The 19166-nt window shown below is 36.4% G+C and overlaps 2 protein-coding genes across 7 annotated transcripts; one reads left to right on the top strand and one right to left on the bottom strand.

Moving 5' to 3' along the window:
- The first annotated feature begins 2464 nt into the window (after positions 1-2464).
- Positions 2465-3167, top strand: LOC127091034 (putative phytosulfokines 6). The gene is made up of 3 exons (XM_051029538.1): positions 2465-2689; positions 2791-2852; positions 2923-3167. Exons 1-3 carry the CDS (start codon positions 2542-2544, stop codon positions 3028-3030), a joined length of 318 nt encoding a protein of 105 aa, XP_050885495.1. The 5' UTR covers positions 2465-2541; the 3' UTR covers positions 3031-3167.
- Positions 3168-3434: 267 nt separating this feature from the next.
- On the bottom strand, positions 3435-10117 carry LOC127091032 (polyadenylation and cleavage factor homolog 4). 6 transcript variants are annotated; one of them, XR_007791859.1, is made up of 7 exons: positions 9298-10117; positions 7766-7867; positions 7352-7615; positions 6256-6702; positions 4194-5921; positions 4025-4097; positions 3435-3751 (listed from the first exon to the last, which is right to left on the bottom strand). XR_007791859.1 is itself a non-coding variant. In XM_051029537.1 (6 exons), exons 1-6 carry the CDS (start codon positions 9652-9654, stop codon positions 4086-4088), a joined length of 2910 nt encoding a protein of 969 aa, XP_050885494.1. In that variant the 5' UTR covers positions 9655-10117; the 3' UTR covers positions 3435-4085. The 6 variants fall into 6 exon arrangements, 2 of the variants coding, with proteins under 2 accessions (XP_050885494.1, XP_050885493.1); XR_007791860.1 differs by having other exon boundaries at positions 3435-3732; XR_007791858.1 differs by having other exon boundaries at positions 4025-5921.
- Between the last annotated feature and the right edge of the window lie 9049 nt (positions 10118-19166).

Below are 19166 nucleotides of genomic sequence, written 5' to 3'. Positions count from 1 at the left end.
GGAGATGGAAATATTGGATCCCTCTCCACTCTCAGGAAAAAAAATAATGGGAATCGTCTATCCCTTAAAGATTCAAGCTTCCCTCTTTGGCCAAATTTGATGGGTGTGTTGACCCTTATGAACATGTCACCTCCATCAATACACAGATGGTCATCATCGGAGCGCCTGAGCCCTGAAGTCTAAATTACTATTAGGCATTTTTAGGGGTGCATCCTTGTGATGGTATATGGGTATTCTCCGAGTTTCCATCGCCATTTATCAAGAATCGGTAAAGAAACTCGTACACCGATTCTCCTCCAGCCATCACAGGAAAATATATACCAGTCTGTTCAACATACAACAAGGTTCCTCAAAATCATTGTGGTACTATTTTTCTCGGTTCAATGAAGCTACCATAAGGATCGTCCCCTCAAACCAAGAAATGTATGTGGGTGGAATTCTAGAACAGTCTCAAGGCGGGACATTTCAATGAGTCTCTCGCCCAAAAGTCAGAACTTTCGTTAGTGGAAGTAGCCACCATGGCAGAATGTTACATAAAAGGCGTGGAGAGAAACACTGAGAAGAATGCGTAAGACGTCAAAGAGCGTGTTCCTAACACTGAACATTCACACCATCATAGGAAAAGTAATTATGATTTTCCCATCAAGGACAAAAGTGCATTCAAGAGAGTAGGCAAGACAGCGGAGAGCTTCATGCCCCTAAATACTCGTCATGAACTGATCTGGCGGGAGGTTCCTCACCTACACAACATTCATACACCTCCCGCTCCTAAAACGGATATAATGGGTCTCGAACTAGGTAGATGGTGCAAGTTCCATAGATTTAAAGGGGATCACACTTAAGATTGTTACCAACTCAAGAAAGAGATCGAGAGGTTGATCCAAGAGGGACACCTTAAGAAGTATGTCAAGGCTGATTCTTCCTCTGGCTAAGACAAATCCAGCTCCTGTGGACGAGATGACGCAGAGAACCCCAGGCCTAAAAAGGCAAAAGAGTCATCCACATGTGAGGATAACAAAGTTGTGTGTCATACGCTCAATACTATTGCAGGATGATTTGTCGAAGGCATGGAGACTATCTCCTCTCGTAGAAGGTACGCTCACCAAGTGTTAAACATAGAAGACCTCTCCAATAAGGAAGGCGGAGGCAAGTCGAAGACGTCAGTATCCAAAATTTCCTTCTCTAAGAAGGATGCGGTCAACATCAACCCACATAATGACGACCCTGTGGTCATTACTGTTAGGTGTGATGAATGAAAGATCAAAATAGTTCCCGTAGATCAAGAAAGTTCTGCAGATATCCTATACTGGATGCGTTAGAGAGGCTTCGCCTCGACCCAGATGACCTAAAGCCCTTCAAGGGGTCGCTAGTTGAGTTCTTTAGGGAGCAAGTGCAAGTGAAAGACTATTTCACGCTAAATACAACATTTTGAGAGCATGAGAAATCCAAAGAAATTAAGGTTGGGTATTTGGTTATTAATGCCCCTTCTTAGAATATGATTATAGGACAGTCAATTTTTAATCAACTAGGAGTCGCTTTGTCTCGTTTGCATTTGTGCAGGAAGTATCCTCCCTCTAACGGGCAAGTAGGATTTATCCAAGGAAATCAAGAAATTTTTAAGAAGTGTTACGTAGGGAGTCTTAAGCTGAAAATGACTCGCACTCTAGTCGCGAACACCAAGAAAATGGGCTTAGGAATAGAGCCACCGGAAGAAGCTTGCAAAAACAAGGAGAATGAAAATTAAAAGTGTAAGACTCTAGACTCCGACTCTTAATATAAAGGAGAAAATAGTACATGTTTAGGATAGTTACTTCACACTAATCACTAGAGAGAGACTCTCCAGATTAATTGACAATATGTTTTGGTATTTTCATTATCATGAAAGCTTTCATTTATCAAAGTTAATTATTTTCACACACCTTAAAACAATATTTAATTTAAAAGAAAGAAAATATTAAAGATGACCAGTATAAATAAGTAAAGTTGAATTAAAATTGGTATGAAATAGCTGTCAACAATCCAAAAATGGAATATGAGTGCTCTCTCTGAGCATCCACTACATGCTATCTCTCGTCTTTTTCCCTCACACAAAATGTTAGTATGTTTTTCTAAATAAAGACGAATTACAAGTGATGCCAAATTATTTCAAAATATTTAATTATGGCACTCAGTACTATCATATAGGCATAGGATTTTTCCGTTGACTATATGAAGAAATCAGAAAGTAGGGTACACCTAGTAATTAAACACACCCATCTTTTTAATGTTGACTATGTTCTCACTTTAATTCGTTTTGTTTTCTTGCTTCATTTGGGACCACCATGAAAATGACTATCCCTTTGTCTTGTTTCTTCATAGTGGCTTCTTTACTGTACATTGAAAATGATGAGATGCTCTTGTCACATGAAGAATGTAGAAAACTCTAGCTATAAATTGTAAACAGGTAGGTCCCAGTGAAGGTGCTTCTAAGTTGTGGACTTTTTGGAGTCTCCACGTGACACAAACTCAAGTTCCTCCTTTAAGCAGCTTTATGCAAATGCAATGTTTCATTTATTTATTCGCTTCTACCACATTCCTTCTAAAGTAACTCCAATGAAGCATCAAATTCTATTGTTTTTCTTTGTTCTCATTCTTTCTTCTTTCTTTGCTTCTGCTCGTTTTCTTGTACCACCAAATGCTTCAAAACATGGTAACTACGTTGTTGTATTATGCTTTTTATGTATTGTCTGTTCACTTCATTTCCCTCTGTTAACTAATCTATGAGGTTGGAACAACTTGATATGTGTATAGGTGAAAAGGAATTGAAGGTCATTGGTAAATCATCCACCGAAATGAAAGAAGATATGGAACAAGTAAGAATATACATAATGCTTTTAAATTTTCATTTTTCTTTGTCTTCTAATTTGATTGAAATTTGTGTAGTTGATGGGATCAGAGGAGTGTTCTGAAAAGGATGAAGAATGCTTTAGCAGAAGGATGATTGCAGAGGCTCACTTGGATTATATCTACACCCAACACCACAAGCCTTGAATCAGTTCAAGTGCATTGTAGAAATTGAGCATGAGTCTTTATTAAAACAATAATAAAAGTGTTAAATCTGAAACATAAATGAAAGGTGTATCTGTATATCTGTGAAGGTTGTTAAATATGTAAATTGTTCTGCATTATATCAGGTATCTACATATAGATGTTGATTTAGTAGCAGTTTTTGAGATGTATGCACATACATGCTTGTACATAGTACCCTACTAAAATGTGTTTTAAAGTTAGCACATTTATATTACTGTTATAGATAACATAAATGGTAGCAAATTTAAAGACAATTAAAATCCCTTGCAGAAATTTCTTGCAGAGATTATGCGAAAGGAAGAGCCTACTTGCCTAACAGATCCTTACTATAAGTCTAACAGCATTCAGCACTAAACATCAGCTCAGAATCCAATCAGGAAAACATTTATTTTTGTTCTGTTACATTTATCGAAACAAAAGAGAAAATCTTGGTAGTTTGAAAAGGGAAAAACTTAACAGATCTATATTACAAATAAACTGAATTTCAGGAAATTACAAATGTAATGCCCGTGTAAAAAGTGATACTGCAATTTCCAACTTCTCGGTGTAGGAAGGAGAACCAGTAATACAGTAGAATTTTGAAATTATAATGATACAGAGACTGTCACTCAACATATGTGATGACAATGGCCTAACTGCTTTGCTTCATGTTACAGCCAGATGCTGTATAAAAAACACAAATCTGCTTTATCATATAAAATTAAGTTACAATACAACCACATCAACGAGAAAAGAGTTGAGCTGTAAAAACTATTGCATGTATATATATACTTTGAGCACTGAGGAATTAATACGTCCTCATGAATACAAGAAATAAAAATAAAGGAACAAGAAAAAGGAAACCAAAACAAAACAAAAAACTGGAGCACAAAATTTGTTTGTCAGCTCTAGAAACCAATTAGAGAAATAAATTTAGCATGAAGAGCTATCAAGATTCGTTAAGATTAAAGTAAACCTGGGTTTACTCGGTTTCTTAATTCTTGTTAACATCAAAGCTCCAGTGTTCTTAACTTGTTTCAATCCTGTTCCTGAAAAATATAATAGGGCCACCCATTCTTACAAACAGATGAATTTGAACTTTGGACATCCTCTATTCTCCACTAACATCAAATAATAAGCCTTACCATCTTGAGGACACTCAATAACGAGTTATCTGATAAGCATTTTGTGTGAATGATGGGACCCCTTCCAGAACATGTATCTTTGATTCCCATCTCAGTATCGCTATCAGAGCCAGTCACGTAAACAGCCCCTTTGAACATCCACTCGCTATTTTCCTGACAGTAAACATCTTCAAATAGCTCACCACACAACACGCATAAGCATTGGTTTTCATCTGCTAGAACCATTGCATCCTCTTGACCTTCATCTGTTTCCTTGTCTTGTGAATCTACAGAATCAGTAAACTCATTTTCAGATGAACATTCAGCTTGGCCGGCAACCCAGTCAGTTGACTTCAGATACCATCTTGATGGTGTAGTTAAACCACTTTGTTTTCTTTCTCTTGTGGCGTGCCACTCCAAGTGTCTACTAAACTGTTCTTGGAATTTGAGCTTAAGGCCACAAATGCTGCAATGATGTGGAAAATCATCAAATAATCCAGCAATTACAGATGGATGCAACTTTCTGATTACATTAGGCTTAAACTCAAAGCCAATGACATTTCTAATATCTGTGCTGGTTGATTCAGATAAGGACATAGGTGTTTTTGCAGTATCATCTAACTCATCTTTGTTTGAAGGAACGGGGACAGCTGCAGAACCAGACAATGAAGCAACAGGCATAGAGCTACTGGTACTAAAGCTGTCGCAGTGATCTTCCAATCGAGTCACCACCTCAGATGGCACCTCAGCCAGTGTCTCAGTTTCTGTGGATATCAAACCCTTTGCAACTAATGAGCTTAAAAGGTTTGAAAGTGGATTTGAGGTTTTATTTGTAGGACCAGATGTCTGCGCTGAGGCACTGCTGACATTAGAGGAAGCTGGTGGTAGAGTAGATGTCCTTATTGTTTGTCCGGCCTTTCTTTTAGGTCTTTTTGGTAAAGCAGATGAAGATGGAGAAGCATTTGCAGACACTAAAGAACCACCTGACTGAGAAGGCCGAGACCCTAATAGAGATGGAAGACTACTAGTAATTGGCTTGTTGGAGAATAGTCTACTCTTCACACTTGCAGCTTCTGTATGACTTGTGGCTGGCTGCTCTGAGGTTTCTCGAGCTAGAGAAACATTGGCTAAGGGTGGCTTCTCAGTTACTTCAGTGTGAGAAGAGCTCAGTTGTTGCCGATATCTTGGCTGAAAACTCGCTGAAGGTAATGGACACTGCAAGTCTTTTACCTGTGATGATCTTTGCAAGTCTCCAATCTGAATATTAGGAGAAAGGGTGGATGAAGAATCTTTAATATATTGGCTATGCAGACCTCCCAAAAAATGAGATGTTTTTCGAGTGTAAGGATGGTCTTGCTTATCAAAATTTTCCATTAGATGAGAGTGGTCAATACTTGGTGGCGAGGGAGAGCGTTGTCGCAAAGGTGACTGCCCAGAAGTGGACTCAGATCCCACAGAATGAAATTGATGTCCTCCAGTTCTTGCATTGGGCAGGAAAGCACGGTTTCCCATCCTGGCGGCAGAAGAATTTGCATTGCCTAGTAAGGAACCAGACATTGACATACATACATCCGAGTGACCCAGTTCCTTATTCAATTCATCAATTGATTGCTGCTCCTGCAATTTCCATGATAATGACGGATGATGCCGAAATTGTTTCTTTTGAGTGGCTTGAGATCTATTGGTCATTTCTCTATCAACATTTGTCCCAAAAACATTTCTGATTTGGTGGTGGTTATCTTCAGCGTCCTGCACAACGGAAACAAAATCAACAAATCTACATACTCATAATAACAATGCAGAATGAGGAGATTAAATTTAGTTCATTATAATGTACAGGTAATTTAGGGATGTGTTTGAAATTGTAGATAAGGGGTTTAACTTTCAGTAATTAGGGAAATTGTGGTTAAGTTGTTGGGGTCTCATGATGTGTTATCTCGTTCGAGGTATAGAAATAAACAAAATATAAAATTGGGTTAGTTGTGTATGTTATGTTCTCCTAGCAACCTACACTAGGCATATTATTTTATCTCAGGGAATTCAATTTTATACAAAATTCTGGTTTTTAACATCTCCAAATTACCAAATTCTCATCATCAGCAGTCCAAGCGTCGTTTCCCAAGTTGTTACGGACACCATGACTAGTCAATCCAGTGTTCATCTCATCCCACATGTACTCCTCTTCCTCAGAATTTTTCCAGCTACTTGACATCACATTTCTCTTTATGCCAGTTATGTTTCGTGTTGGCTGATGTTGTGCATCCGAAATAGTAGTAGCTTCAGTATTTGAAAAACTATGCTTGAGGCCAACACCATTTCTTTGCCCAGATATGGACCCTGAAACACCAGCAGCAGTTTTGTTGTACAAAGTTCTGTGTCCTAACTCGGTTATGCTGCCATCAGTTCTGCCAATACCCACGCCCATATTCCTTGAAAGATTGGAACCATGTTCACTGCCTCCATAGGATGCACTGATGCTCTTTTCTGGAACAGGATCGTCGAATGGGTCTCTATGAGTGTGCTGATTACTCTGCAATGTATATCATTAAAATAAAATATGACAACTGACGGAGTGAAAAGCATAAAGGAAAAACAAAGACTACTAGCCATAAGTAGATGTTAACAGCAAAATGGTCATCATTTGAGATTGCAATTACCCCAGTCATATCATCAACAACTCCTTTAGTCTTCATTTCAGAAAGTACATGTCAAAAGGTGTGAAATCAAAAAAATATGGATAACTAAAGTAACATGACAGGAAAATATATTGCTATGATTTCATTGGAAAAGTTCTCATGCTTGTGTCTCCAGACTAGAGTTTCTTGGCTAGTTTGCATAATAAGTTGGAATTGTTTTAGATCCAACAACCAGATAAAACGATTGTCAGATGAAAAAGCGGGACCTTTCATGATTAATCAGGAGAATATGGGAGTAGAGTTTATTGGAAAGGTCCAATTGAAAAATCAGTGATTGCAATAATATTGTGTTGTCTTAATAACAAAGAGATTAAGATATGATATGATGACACATATCCCAGTTTCATCAAGCAAGGAATGACTTGGACTTCCAATCCATCACAGACATAAACCCTGTAATCATGTCATATTTTGATCTTTTCCCGTGAAATCAAAATTTTAAAGCTTTGAACTATAAATTTAAGGTGCAATCATTTCACTTACCCTGCTGGACTCCTGAACACGCTGTCGTTCAAAATACTTGGGATTCACATGTATACTATGAGGTGGTTGATGTGTCTGGGAATCACTCCTGAGTGCAGCAGATGCAGATGCTGAAGACGAACCATTGACTGCTGGAGTGAAGCCCAGTTCTTTGTCTATAGCCTGAAGGGTCTGAGGAGGAAAGACTCCTTTCCAAGTTCCAAAAAGGTGTTTCATACTTTGACGGACAGGAGGATCAACCTGTCTGTATGCCTTGCAGAACACCTAAAATGTAATGGAGTAAATTAGCAAGTACCTAGTTAAAATAGGTCTGTAAAATGATATGAAGAATTCATTGTTTACCATTGTGACTATAAAGACATGTTAAAAGACATGAAGATCAATAATGTGCAAAGAGAATAATTGATATCTAACCTCGGGTAGTTTGGCAGCAAAGTATTTTATGTAATCCCGCCCAATATTCTTAACAATACTGTCTAAGAGATAAAGAGATGGCAGCTTTTGTTCACTAGGAACCTGGAAAGTCATTAGCACAATTAATTGAAAATTTACCTTTCTTTGTATAACAAAAGACAAAAGTATAATGATCAAGCTAGAAATTAATGTACATAAGGAAAGAACAAAAAACCAACAGTATATAGCTCACAACTAAGGTATTAGCAGCAAATGACATCAAAATCCAGCAATATTTTATCAACAGCATTACATAGAAGTTATAAAATGCAGTATGTTTATTCAGAATGAATTGTTAAACCGTTCCTTATTCTAGCTGCCGGTAACAGCCAACGCCTCACAGTAAGGAGAAAACAAATGGATTAAACAAACATATAAGCAAGCCTAACATTCGACACTAGATTGATAGTGCAGATCATATCTTCTACCGTGGAATAATTACAACATATGTAAAAGCCTTAACAACATACAAAGATGAACTAAAGATATCTTCAAAAACTTGACAAATATGAAGTCTTGATTCCTCTGCCTGAACACTGTCCAATCTTCCAACTCATGTTAAACACTGACTAATTCCATATCCTCCTTGATCCAAATTGATTGTAGAGGGAAGTATCGACGTTATCTTTATAAGCGTGCCATGTGTAACTCGTGTAAACAAAGCAAATCCACGAGTACAAAAGTGAAATGATACAAAGAACAATGTCTTTGTACAACTTTTCCATACAAATTCTCATTCTAAAACAACCCCCGCCAAAAATTGTTGATAAACTGAATTATCATTCCATATACAAGTCAAACTTAAGAAGTAAGATACATTGACTTATGAACTAAAAACAGAACTACCTTTCCTAGTGCCAAAGAACTGTACAGTGACATTATATATTGCAAATGAAAAGATGACAAGGAATAGAAATGAAACATTAACTGGCATTGGCATCTTGGAGTAACCATTCTATATTGATACATTATAAACTAAATGTTTCCAAACACTCATACTCCCATGTGCACAAAAGTCAATAGAGTACAAGAACCGTAGAGAACCACTAATGATTCTTGCTGCGTTCTCTTGTAACAAATGAATTACAAAACTGCGGCAATTTCAGAATGAAACTCTTTTATTTCCTTTATTAATTAATTTTGATTGTAAGGCACCATATTTCCCTTTTGGTTCAATTTCCTTTCTAGGTGGGTGAAAGAGCACAGCTCAAAATCAACACACAGATAAATAAAGCCATGAGTGGGGACCAATGAAATGAAGCTACACAATAAAAAACATAACATAACATAAGAAACAACAACATCGATTAAATCAGAAAAACCATATCGACAGTAATAAAGGGTTCTTTTTTCCATTTTTATTCATCTTCTAACAGTACAAAAATCCAATTCAATCAGCAATTAGCTCCATAACACAACCCCTTAAAAAAGGAAGGAAAAAAACTAACCAATTGAACATATAAACAGCTACACAGTGTAAAAACTAAGTTCACCTCTAGAATGTTAGCACTTATAGTGGCAGCAACGGCCTTCTCAGCAGCTCGATTTTCGCCTGCAATTATAGTCAGGTTGGTAATTATCAGTTTCGAATTGAAAGTGAGCTCTGCAAGCGCACTCTTATACTGAGCCACAAGCTCCTGAAACGGCAACGGCTGAGGCTGGTAACCACCGTCGACATTCTCCTCTTCTCTTTCATTCTGTCTGAACCGTGAAGCAGAAGTAACTTGCTGTTGTCTCTGTGGAAACACTGGAGCACTCGAATTAGGAGAACGTTCCAGATCTTTCATTAATCTGGGTCGCTTCAAAATTGGTTCTTTCGATCTAACAAACGGTCTTCGTGAATTCTCCATAGCAGATAAAGCAAAATACAAATGAAGATAATAAAATAAATAAAAATACAAACCCTAATCCAAATCCAAATCCAAATCCTAAACCTAGTTTACAGATAATTGATATAGATATTGAAACTAGATTACAAGATGGGAAATGAATACATCAATCAACAGTAAAATTGAATTATGAAAAGAAAGATACAAAATTGAAAGGAAAAAATAAACAAAAGTGTAATCGTAAATTATATAATACAAATTATACAATAACCCTAATCAGAAATCGGAAGAGAGTAGTAAGGTAGAGGGAATTGAGGTTGAGTAGCGTTGAATTGAATGTTGATTGTGCGAAGAAAGAATGAAAGGGTTGGAATTGGATTTGGGAATTTAAGGGAGAAAAAGTGAAAGAAATGTTTTGAAGTGTTTCCGACAGATGTATAGATTTCATGCTGTCTGGATGATATTTGGCCGTTAGATTTGAGATCTCAATGAGTTACTTCGTCTCATTAAAAGAATCTTATTTGAAGAATAAGCTGTTCTTAAAAAATATTAAATATTTTTATTTTAATGATAAAATTATTAATTATAATTAATAGAGTGGTAGAATAAAAATAATTTTTTTTAAATAACCAATTATTTTAATTTAATTTCTTAAATAATTATAATTTATTATTTATCAAAATAACCGTGTTTCATACACACGTTTAAAGTATTCGTCAGTTGGGCTGGCGCATGCATTTTGTCATTGAGCAAAGGCGTCAATATCATTGACGCATGCACGCAGGGAAGCCAATGCAATTGGCGCATGCTTACTATCTATCATGTGTATGCGTCATTGCATGTGGCGCAAGTTTTATGTATTTTTTTATATATTTTATACTTACAAATAAATGAAATAAATAGGTAAATGAAAAATACTTAATAATATTATGATATAAAGTTAAAATACATAATAATTAACAAGAAAATCAATGACTCGCCCGATTGAAACGTCCACATGTTTCACATTCCAGTGTGTTAGTCTGCCTTCGAGGTCTCCCACGATTTCCCTGAGGTGTTTGGGGTCTTTAAGTGCTAACATGATGCAATGGTGGCTAGTGTGAAGGTCTGGTGGAAGGTCCAGCGGTATTCAATAAATTTGTCATCATTTCTCCCCAATAATTGGGGGTGTTGCCGTCAACGGCGCTTCTGTAATTGAATTCAATGTCCATGTTGTCGTAGTTGGGTCGTTGGGGTTGGGTGGTTTGTGGACGGTATGGTTACCCGAATTGGGACATTGAATCGTTTTGGGAACGAAACAATGGTTTTTGTGGTGTAATAAAGTCAAACAATGGTTGGGTGTTGTGGCGTTGGGATGTTTGGGTGTCCATAAGTGAGGGGGCTATGATGGGATGAGATTGAATCGTATGAATAATTCGGGCTATAGACATATGTGGTGGTTTGATCCGCTGTCGTGCACAGGTCAAAACGAGTAATTAGAAAACTATAGTTTAGCGGAAGCGACAACTCGAGTATTGTATCGCAAGGATTCTTGTATTATTGTTAACCTAATGAAATCAATTTAAGGGGGGTTTATGTTTTAGTGATCGATTTAGAAAACAAAGCAAAAAATGATTAAAGTAAGTGATTATAAAATAAGTCAATCTATTGTTTCGGTTTCCGGCTAATCACTGATTTTTACCTACCAATTCCTTAAGCGGCTTTGATCTCTATTTGATTTGATTTCGATTAACAGGCGCAATAGATATATGACAGATTTATATTCCTATATTCCTGAATTGAGCAAACGGATGAATACAATCATGAATTAAGCAAACACAATTTACAAACGCAAATTAACGACAAAGCGACGAAAACAGTGATTAACAGTTAGGAATGCAATCATACGAATTTAATCAAAACCATTCCATAAAATACAGATTAAGCAAATGAAATTTCTTAGAATAGAATTGAAAGAGAATGAAATTAAATTGATAGAATAAAAACCTCAAAGCCTTGGAAATTTGGTTACAGCAAATTGACTCTAGAAGATTAGTTCATATTCATGACCGCACAAAAGCAAAAACTTATCGTGAATAATGTGTCTTTGCTACAGTACCGCGGCTGCCCTTTTAAACAGAATAAGGGTTTCACTTATAATTCAAACTGGGCTGAAAACCCTAAATTTGACCCAACAAATGGCCCAAAATAAATTATTTCCTAAAGTACAAAACTTCAACGAATTATTTGAGACTTATGCACTCCGAATAAGCTTTCAGCTTCAACATAAAAGTTGTTTCTCTTTCTCTTAGGTTTCCAACGCATGTCAGAACGTGCAAAACAGCATTTCGTAGCTCAAGTTATGATCCAAACAGTAGGCAGATATCAAATAACCGCTAAAACTGAAAATAGCAAACGAAAATAGATTAAAGGCAAACATGAACTTAAATCTAAAAACATAATAAAATAGTAAAATAAACAAAATAAACTAGATAAATGTCTAAGTACAACTATAGAAGAATGTGCATCAAAATGCACTGATCAAATTCCCCCACACTTGAACTTTTGCACTCCGCACAAAATTACAATTTCAAAACAAAAGGAAAGAAAACAGAGCATGCACTTCCAAAAGTTTTCAAGATACAAGGTATAAGCATAATTCTAAGTCTAAGCTTCAAGAATATGGTGTTTGTAAGCAACTTTTTGTGACACTTAAAGCAGATAGAAAAACATATTACCAAAAAGTACATCAACAACAGTAAGATCCTCGCAGGATATAATTCACTCAACTCTCACGTGTTTAGATTAACTGTTTACACTCAAAGCACAAAATGAAAATTAGTATTACCATAAACTTGAAAAGACTCTAACATCCATAATTGGAATACATACATGCACACAAAGATCATAAAGACTTTTATTTGGTTATAATGTGGTCAGGGTAAGGGTGAGATAAATCCTAAGGGGTACTAGGTTAAAATTCAAAGAGATAAAAGAGACTTGAAAGAAACTGCGGGAGTTGAATTTATAAAATATTTCATTCACTTGAACAACTCTATAGAAATTGTTTTCTCTTCTCCTTCCTTTTTTTATACATTTTCATTTTTTTTAGAAGGAATATGTATTGACATGTATTGACATCCTTCTATTTTTTTCATTCATTTTTTTCTTTTCTATTTTCTTTTTCTATTTTTTTTCTTTTTCTGCCAACTTCTGAAATATTACAAACATAATTATTCAACCTCACACAACTCCAAACAAGACTCTTCAACCCTTTGAATAGGGTGATAACATTGTTTTTCACTTCTCGGCTTGTAATGAGTTTTAAACAAAAAAGGGAGAATAGGCTCAAGGGGGTTTCAAACAAGGGATGAAATTATTTCAGGGTTGGCTTTTTGGCTAACTGGCTAAAAAAACAAAAAAAAATTATCTTTATCATATCAGTGTGCACAAGTAAACAACATCATCAACAAGAGTCAATTCAAGTTCTATAGACTAACAGACATGAGTGAATCACACAAGAAAGAAAGAAATAGATTTTTCTATGTTATCCATATAAGGCTCAAAGCTCACTAGGGTTAATGATCTACTATTAAAGATATACAATTTAGAGTTTAGTCCTACCTATCATACTAAAAATGCACAACAAATTTTTCACATCATACCACAAGACTTTAGTCAAGAGAACTAAGAAAAATACTCATAATTGTAACTCAAACACCAAAGGAAAAAGCATGCAATTTTTTATTGTTTTAAATTTTAACCAAAAATAAAGAAAAACTAAGAACAAAACAAAGAAAACAAAACAAATAAATGGTTTCCTCCCCCACACTTAAAATATACATTGTCCTCAATAAAATGACACAACTATTAAATAAGAGTGAGAGAAAAGGAAAAGGTGTTCCCTGGTCAAGCTGCAGGGTAGGTGGGTTTTTCCAAGGAAAGCTCTTCTAAGAGTGTGTCTTCAGGCACCGCACTTTCATGGAATATCTTCAGGCGCTGCCCATTGACCTTAAAGGTTTTGTCAGTACCTGCACTTTTTATTTCTACTACACCATGAGGGAAAATATTAGTAACAACAAAAGGGTCAATCCACTTGGATCGAAGTTTCCCAGTCATAAGCTCAAGGCGGGAGTTAAACAATAAAACATGTTGGCCCACAGAGAATTCCTTCCTAGAAATCATCTTATCATGGAAGTGCTTAGTTTTCTTTTTATAAATCCTAGAGCTTTCATAAGCCTCTATCCTAAGTTATTCAAGTTATTGTAATTGGAGTTTTCTTTTAATACTTGCTTGTTGCATCTCCAAATTACAACTTTTTACCGTCCAATAAGCACGGTGTTCTATCTCTACAAGAAGGTGACATGCCTTACCAAAAACAAGTCGATATGGGGACATCCTTATTGGTGTCTTAAAAGCGGTTCTTTGAGCCCAAAGTGCATCTTCTAGACGACGACTCCAGTCCTTCCTGTTTGGTTGCACCATTTTCTCTAAGACATGTTTGATCTCTCTATTTGAGATCTTAGCTTGCCCATTAGTCTGTAGGTGATATACGGTAGAGACTATATGCACAACTCCATACTTCTGGAGCAAAGCTTCCATTGTGCGGTTACAAAAATGAGTGTCTTGGTCACTTATGATAGCTCGGGGAATTCCAAACTTGCAAAAAATATTGAACCTAACAAAATCTGTAACAACTCTAGAATCATTAGTCCTAATGGGGATAGATTCCACCCACTTTGAAACATAATCAACAACAAACAAAATGTATAGAAAACCAAATGATATAGGAAAGGGACCCATGAATTCGATTCCCCATACATCAAATACCTCACAGAAAAGCATAGGTTGCTGAGGCATTTCATTCTTACGAGTGATAGATGTACCTGTTATTTGGCACTCTTTACAAGTTCTATAGGTCTCATATGAATCTTTAAAAATAGTGGTCCAATAGAAACCTATGTCTAAGATTTTTCTTGCAGCCCTTTGAGGACCAAAGTGCCCCCCTACTTGAGAAGCATGGGAAAGATGCAAAATAGATTCAATCTCATAGTTGAGGATACATATCCTAATTACCTAATCACTACCAAACTTCCAAAGATATGGATCATCCCAAACATAATATTTGGCATCACTTTTGACTTTGTGAATTTGTGTCCTAGATGCACCTGCAGGAAAAACACCAACAACAAGATAATCAATAATATCAGCAAACCAAGGAGTAACCCCATGCAAAAGTAAAAGTTGCTCATCAGGAAAGTCATCTTGAATGGGAAAAGGATCTTCATCCCTCTCTATCCTGCTTAAATGATCAGCCACCAAGTTCTTAGCTCCACTTTTATCTTTAATCTCCATATTAAACTCTTGGAGCAACAACATCCACTGAATCAATCTCGGTTTTGCTTATGGCTTCTTCAACAAGTATTTTAAAGCTGCATGGTCAGTAAAAACAACAATCTTAGAACCTAGCAAATATGATCTGAATTTATCAAGAGCAAAAACAATAGCTAGCAGTTCCTTTTCAGTGGTGGTGTAATTAGACTGCGTAGAATCTAAAGTCCTAGAAGCATAATAAATAACATGGGTAGTCTTGTCAACTCTTTGTGCAGGGACCGCCCCAACAGCATAGTTAGAAGCATCACATATAATCTCGAAATGGAGGGTCCAGTCAGGGGGTTGGATGATGGGGGCGGAGGCCAATGCTTTCTTCAAGAAGTCAAATTATTTTTTACAATTGTCATTGAAGTTGAAAGTGACGTAATTCTTCAACAAGTTTGACAGCGAAAGAGCTATCTTGCTGAAATCCTTTATGAAGCGCCTGTAAAAACCTGAATGACCAAGAAAGGAATGAATCTCACGAATGCAAGATGGATAAGGAAGTGTAGAAATAACATCAACCTTAACAGGGTCTACTGAAATTCCTTTTTTAGAAATTATGTGACCCAGGACAATTCCATGTTCGACCATAAAATGGCATTTTTCATAATTTAAAACAAGGTCAGTTTCGATGCATCTCTCTAAAACCAAATTTAAACTATTCAAACATGCATCAAATGAATAACCATAAACAGTGAAATCATCCATAAACACTTCCATGCAATTTTCTATAAAATCAACAAAAATGCTAATCATGCATAGCATTACAAAGACCAAAAGGCATCCTCCTGTCAGCAAATGTACCAAATGGGCACGTAAAAATGGTCTTTCCTTGATCTTCTGGTGCAATATGAATCTGAAAGTAACCTAAAAAACCATCAAGAAAACAATAGTGTGATTTACCAGCTAGTCGTTCAAGCATTTGGTTAATGAACGGCAAAGGGAAGTGATCCTTTTTAGTAGCCTGATTCAATCTCCTGTAATCAATAGAAACTCTCCAACTATTCTGAACTCTAGTGGGAACAAGTTCATTTATTTATTTTTTACCACTGTGAGTCCAAATTTCTTAGGTACAACCTGCATTGGGCTTACCCATTTACTGTCAGAGATAGGATAAATGATACCTTCTTGCAAGAGTTTGGTTACCTTTTTCTTCACAACATCGAGAATCAAAGGACTAAGCCTCCTTTGGGGCTGCCTCACTGTTTTACAACCATCCTCAAGTAAAATCCTGTGCATACACATTGAGGGACTAATGCCTGGTATGTCAGCCAATATCCACCCAATCGCCTTTTTATGCTTCCTCAAAACCTGCAAAAGCTTATTTTCTTGATCGAAATCAAGGTTGGAAGAAATTATAATCGGAAGTTTTTCATTACTATCTAAATAAGCATATTTCAGATTTTCAGGGAGTTGTTTCAGCTCTAGGGAAGGTGGTTGCTCAATGGATTGGGTGTTTGGGACAGCTGGGATGTCGAGAGCTTCAACTGCATAAACAACTTCATGCACAACTTCACATGTAGGAGAAATGTTACCCTCCAAGGCAGCATCAATCTCAGCACATACAACATAAAGGTTAGTGTCAGTACAATTATCATATGAATAAACATCATCTAACTCAGATAGAGATGGAAAATCAAGTGAAAATAATTCAGAAAAAGTGTCATCAACCAACTCAGAGATCAATTCAATATGAAAAACAGAATGCTCCTCCAAGGGATGTTTCATGGCATCGAAAATGTTAAATTTCGCGACAATGTCACCAAATTCCATGGACATGGTTCCATCGTCGACATCAATTTTTGTTTTCACGATCTGCCTAAAATGATGGGTGGTCTGCTTGAATTTGTTTCTCCATACATGTCCAGAATGTAGAAATCTGCAGGAAAAATCAAGTCATTAACTTGAACAAGCACATCTTCCACTACTCGAATAGGGCGAGCATTGCTTCTGTTCGCTAGTTAAATGATTAAACTTGTATGTTGCAAAGGACCAAGATCAGGGTTATTATAAACAGAAGTAGGCATAACATTAATGCCTGCTCCCAAATCAAGCATGTAATTTTCGAATTTACTGTCCCCAATGGTACATGGAATAACAAAAGTTCCTGGATCCTTGCACTTTTGGGGTATGGCCTGATTAAGGGATGAAACAATAGCTTTTTCAGGTGAATGTTTAGGCTGGATAAGGGATGAAATGTTTCGTCCCAAATTTACTCTCTCATTGCCCTTTAACCTTCTTTTACTTGTACACAAGTCTTTCAGAAATTTTGCATACTTTGGAACCTGCTTAATAACATCAAGAAGCGGAATGTTTACCGCCACTTTTTTGAACATATCTAAAATCTGTCTCTCCTTGTCTCCATCATCAGTCCTTTTATTTTTCAGTATTCTATGTGGGAAGGGAACTGGTGGCACATACTCCTTCTCTTTTTTCTTTTCAGTTTCTACCACAACAGAGGGTTCAGTTTCTATCACAACAAAAGAAGGTTCAGGTGTTACCTCAAGAATTTTTTTATTTTTTTCTAGGGCTGGTTCTGTTACCTTCCCGAATCTCAAGGAAATTGCACTCACATTAGCATTAGGGTCTTTTGGATTCACAATTGTTTGGGCTGAAAGTTGGTTTGATCCTTGGGCTTGCTGCATGGCATTCATCGAAGTGGCAAGTTGTCCAATATGTGTCTGCAAAATCTGAATACTGGAATATGTTCGTTGCTGAAATTGGAGATTGTTCACAGCTATTTGTTTGACAAGATCCTCTAATGAAGGTCCGGAAGGTACAGAGGTGGAGACTTGGGGAGTGGTATGTGGTTGTGGCAGGGGTATGACTAATTGTTGTTGGGTGGGCTGTTGGTTCCCATATCGAAGGTTTGGATGGTTTGATCCGCTGTCGCGCACGGGTCAAAGCGAGTGATTATAAAACTGTAGTTTAGCGAAAGCGACAACTCGAGTATCGTATCGCGAGGATTCTTGTATATTGTTAACCTAATGAAATTGATTTAAGGGGGGTTTATGTTTTAATGGTTGATTTAGAAAACAAAGCAAAAAAATGATTAAAATAAGTGATTATAAAATAAGTCAATCTATTGTTTTGGTTTCCGGCTAATCATTGGTTTTTACCTACCAATTCTCTAAGCGGCTTCGATCTCTATTCGATTCAATTTTGATTGACAAGTGCAATAGATATATGACAGATTTATATTCCTATATTCCGAATTAAGCAAACGCATGAATACAATCATGAATTAAGCAAACACGGTTTACAAGCGCAAATTAACGACAAAGCGATGAAAACGACGATTAACAGTTAGGAATGCAATCATACGAATTTAATCAAAACCATTCCGTAAAATACAGATTAAGCAAATGAAATTTCATAGAATAGAATTGAAAGAGAACGAAATTAAATTGATAGAATAAAAACCTCAAAGGCTTGGAAATTCGGTTACAACAGATTGACTCTAGAAGATTAGTTTCTCTTCATGATCGTACAAAAGCAAAAAGTTATCGTGAATAATGTGTCTTTGCTACAGTATTGCGGTTGCCCTTTTAAATAGAATAAGGGTTTCACTTATAATTCAAACTGGGCTGGAAAACCTAAATTCGGCCTAACAAATGGCCCAAAATAAATTATTTACTAAAGTACGAAACTTCAACAAATTATTTGAGACTTATGCAATCCTAATAAGCTTTAGGCTTCAACACAAAAGTTGCATCTATTTATCTTAGCTTTCCAACGCATATCGGAACATGCAAAACGGAATCTCGTAACTCATGTTATGATCCGAACAGTAGACATATATCAAATAACCACTAAAACTGAAAATAGCGTACGAAAATAGATTAAAGGCAAACATGAACTTAAATCTAAAAACATAATAAAATAGTAAAATAAACAAAATAAACTAGATAAATGCATAAGTACAATTATAGAAGAATGTGCATCAAAATGCACTGATCATGGTTGCGTATGGTTGTTGGTGGTTAAGGTTTGGTTCCTGGTTTTGAGTTTGGGTGTGTGGCATGAATTGGTTGCGTAGTTGAGTGTATATGGTAGGGCGATGGTGTGAGGTTGGTCGTTGGGTTTGGGTGGGTTGACATTGTTCTTGGGCAGGGCTTTGTTATTGGGCGTTTGATGACAAAACTCGTTGGCGTGGATCAATCAAATACCTTAATGTC

Source organism: Lathyrus oleraceus, chromosome 6, assembly GCF_024323335.1.
Source record: "Lathyrus oleraceus cultivar Zhongwan6 chromosome 6, CAAS_Psat_ZW6_1.0, whole genome shotgun sequence".
Taxonomy (NCBI): domain Eukaryota; kingdom Viridiplantae; phylum Streptophyta; class Magnoliopsida; order Fabales; family Fabaceae; genus Lathyrus; species Lathyrus oleraceus.
This window is presented reverse-complemented; position numbering and strand designations above follow the sequence as displayed.

Bases quoted from the DNA above. Each gene is read 5' to 3' on its own strand.
- LOC127091034 (XM_051029538.1), top strand. From the start codon at position 2,542: ATGTTTCATTTATTTATTCGCTTCTACCACATTCCTTCTAAAGTAACT. The intron at 2,690-2,790 runs GTAACTACGTTG...ATATGTGTATAG, and splicing joins ACCAAATGCTTCAAAACATG to GTGAAAAGGAATTGAAGGTC. The intron at 2,853-2,922 runs GTAAGAATATAC...AAATTTGTGTAG, and splicing joins TGAAAGAAGATATGGAACAA to TTGATGGGATCAGAGGAGTG.
- LOC127091032 (XM_051029536.1), bottom strand. From the start codon at position 9,654: ATGGAGAATTCACGAAGACCGTTTGTTAGATCGAAAGAACCAATTTTG. The intron at 7,616-7,765 runs GTTAGATATCAA...ATTACATTTTAG, and splicing joins TTGCTGCCAAACTACCCGAG to GTGTTCTGCAAGGCATACAG. The intron at 6,703-7,351 runs GTAAGTGAAATG...TATACATTGCAG, and splicing joins GTGTTCAGGAGTCCAGCAGG to AGTAATCAGCACACTCATAG.